The sequence below is a fragment of the Temnothorax curvispinosus genome, unplaced genomic scaffold, assembly GCF_003070985.1.
Source record: "Temnothorax curvispinosus isolate PA1 unplaced genomic scaffold, ASM307098v1 QBEX01015723.1, whole genome shotgun sequence".
Lineage (NCBI taxonomy): Eukaryota > Metazoa > Arthropoda > Insecta > Hymenoptera > Formicidae > Temnothorax > Temnothorax curvispinosus.
The window spans coordinates 1878-5097 of record NW_020225503.1 but is presented as its reverse complement, the minus strand read 5'-3'; the positions used below and the strand labels follow the sequence as shown (position 1 = coordinate 5097).

General features: G+C 32.5%; 1 protein-coding gene across 1 annotated transcript in view; it reads right to left on the bottom strand.

The window, feature by feature from the left end:
- LOC112465997 (LON peptidase N-terminal domain and RING finger protein 3-like) overlaps nucleotides 1–2571 on the bottom strand; it is a gene marked incomplete at its 5' end in the record, with an annotated part of 7466 nt that extends 4895 nt beyond the window's left edge. The window contains one exon of the mRNA XM_025033835.1: nucleotides 2392–2571. Within this exon, the coding sequence (XP_024889603.1) occupies nucleotides 2392–2571 (180 nt within the window). The remainder of the gene's footprint in view (nucleotides 1–2391) is intronic.
- Between the last annotated feature and the right edge of the window lie 649 nt (nucleotides 2572–3220).

Below are 3220 nucleotides of genomic sequence, written 5' to 3'. Positions count from 1 at the left end.
TGTGAGCAATGTCATTGCCTCCGCGGCTGGAGTCCCTTACTTGAAAATTTCCGACGCACACGTCAATATCGCGAATGCTAAAAGTGTGTATATGTTTTATATGAAAAAATTAATTTAAAAAAAATGTGCTTCAAGCTCAAATAAACTATCATATAACTTGCCAAATTTTAACATTTAAAAAATTTTAAATATTTATTCTTTCCAAATTTCTGTATAAAGTTAAATTTTAGATAATACAAAACTTTGAATGAGAAAAAAATTGCAGTAAAAAATTGTGAAATAAAAACGTATAGGATAAACTAATTGTCTTTATTGCCTACAATAAAAATTTAAAATATCCAACATCAATTTTTTGAGAGTGTGTAAAAAATTAATTGGACCTTAAGATATATGCTTAAAGATAGCAGATCTAATATAAGAGAAGAAATATATATAATGTCTACATAAAATGGAAATTAAAATAATGAGATAACAAAGAGTTTGATAAAATTCTGTTTGTCAAAGAAGATTGTTGTGGAGAATACATTAATATCTACTTTTTCACTTACTTCTAGTATTAACATAAAACGTATAATATTTTGGATATTATATTATATCATATTTTGAACTACTTGAGAAATATTTTACAAATTTTATAATTATCTTAAAAATATATAAATATTTTGTAATAAAGTAAAAAAAGACAATATGTTTTATAAAGTTCCACCTCAATAGATATTGCAATTTTGAAAGTAATTGTTATATAATAATTACTTGTATAATGCGACGGCAACTTGCATAACCGCCTTAGTTTATCTATGCGTGTACTTCTGTTTTCAGGATAAATAAGAAGCAGGATACGCTCATTAGTAATGATATACTTAGTCTACTTATGATCATAATGGATCTGCGATGTTGCTTAGAAGAATCTCCAACATTTGATATACTGAATAAATACAAAGAGCGATCCCCGTAAGTCGGCTTACGTAACTTGTCTTTAAATATTGCGACGCTTGAATTTAAAGACGCGACACAAAGAAACCTAATCATTGCGCGGACATTATTGCATAAGCCTCTTATTCTTATATCGTAAAAATCCCGTTATCGTTGAATTACACGTGTAACATATTTAAGTTTATTAGTGCCTTTACTATATATACCTTTACTTTTTAGTTAAACTTAACGTTATATTTACATTAAGTGTGACTTTTGTCTTACAATTAGAATTATTAATCTTAAATTAATATTACATACTATCTCTTAAAATAGTAAAAAGAGCAGTAGGTAGTAGAAGTAGAAATAAATTAAATTCTCATAAATCCTTTTTTATTGAAAGAATTAATTTTGCGGTCGTATAAAATGTAAAATCAGGATTTACACGAAAATTACTTTAATTTATATTTCCGGTGCTATTATTACATCGTGATAATTTATAAATACTTCATCGAGAAATCAAGTCGTGCTTCTGATTGTGTCGATTATGTAAGCACTTATGCGCGATTAAATGCGTGCAAAAGAAGGTAATTTTCTGCGTCAATGCTAAGCTGCAAGAAATACAACGGGATACCGACGAACAAGTTCATTCATTAGCGCGATTATTCTTCAAGTACACTATAAAAAGCGCTTTTCTTGTCTGTTCGATTGAATGCCAAGGTCCGCCTCGGATGATCGATCGCTTGCTCACCGCGAGCAATCGACCCGATCGTTAGAACGCGTTCTTCATAACGCAATTTCTCGTTATGTATTAGATTAAATCTAAATTAATACTACACAAGTCCTAATCAATCGCATGACAAGCACATGTTAAATTAAGCTGCTTTTTCCAAAAATATAGTTGGGACAAAACTTTTATTCATTGAGTATCTGAACTTTTGATATTTAAAGACGCGATGCGAAGATATCCAATTTACGCGGACATTGTTGTATAAACCTCTCTTATTCTTACGTTAAATTTTTAAGTATTGATGGTTGATTTAACATAATCACTTTTATCTTCAGATTACAATGCGTTAATTAAACTAAATTTCTCGATATATCTTGAATCGCAAATTTACAAAAATTCAAAAATATTTATACTATTTAGAAAAAGCTGTTTTGAATATTCAGCATTTGTTAGTACAAAAATAGAATTTAATAGCAAATTGAAAACCAAAGCTATCATTTATTCTTAAAAAATCAAGTATAGTTTTGTATCTTCGAAATTCCTAAAGATGCGCTGACGCACATCGATCAAAGGTTCGATGCCGCGTGCGCATCCAGGCGCGACAGACGGTTGCTGACCTTCGTTGGAAAGAAGACGAACAGTATGGAACGAGGGAAAAAGAGAGAAGAAGAGAGAGGACTGCCAGTGCCGAGTTCGAGAACCGAGTTAACGGAGCATCATACGGAGCGTATACTATTGTCAGCGCTCACGTGAAAATCGGAGCAAGAACTGTTGCTGCACATGTTGTCGAGCTTGTGCATTCTCGGCATTCCCGAGAATTGGAATCGTGACAGATAGCGTGTCAAGGGAGTAAGAGTGTACGGATTGTTCAGTCTTCACGGATGATGAATGATAAATTAGTGAACGTCTTATTATCAAGGTACTTCTCTCTCAATATGCGAAAATTTGGCAGAAAATTATTCTCCTTTAAAGCATGTAAAATGCTGTTAAATGTACCAAATATACTTCGAGAAACAATTAATATCTTTAATTAATGTAAATTTGAACATGTAAATTTAATGACTCCATATAATACTTACATATATTTTATATAAAAATACTAAAACTGAATAAAATTCTACTAAAAATCATTATACTTATTTATATTTTATATGCGTAGAACTAGACCGTTATTTATATTCCGACGAACGATTCTTGTTTTCACCTTTAATTAATATAAAAAAAAAAAAATAATAACAGAGATCTTTATTTTCAAGATATTGTCGACATATTCCCCATTCTTTCAGGCAATAAATTCGTGTAAAAAGTAAATTAATCGTTTTCAGCATGATATTGATCCATCCAATTCTCGCGTGATGCGGCGAACGCCCAATTTATGTAGAGATACTGCGACGATCTTCCTCTTGGTTGCATACGGAGCACGATATAACTGCATCCGGCCGGCCGCTGGCCAACCACGAAGGGAGAAGCCTCGGGAGAAGCGAAAGGCGGGAAGGGAAAGAATACAGCTTAAACGGCCGCATCGCGAACGCGTCGCGCGGACTGAGCTGCGCCGGTGCAGCTGCAACGGTCGACGCA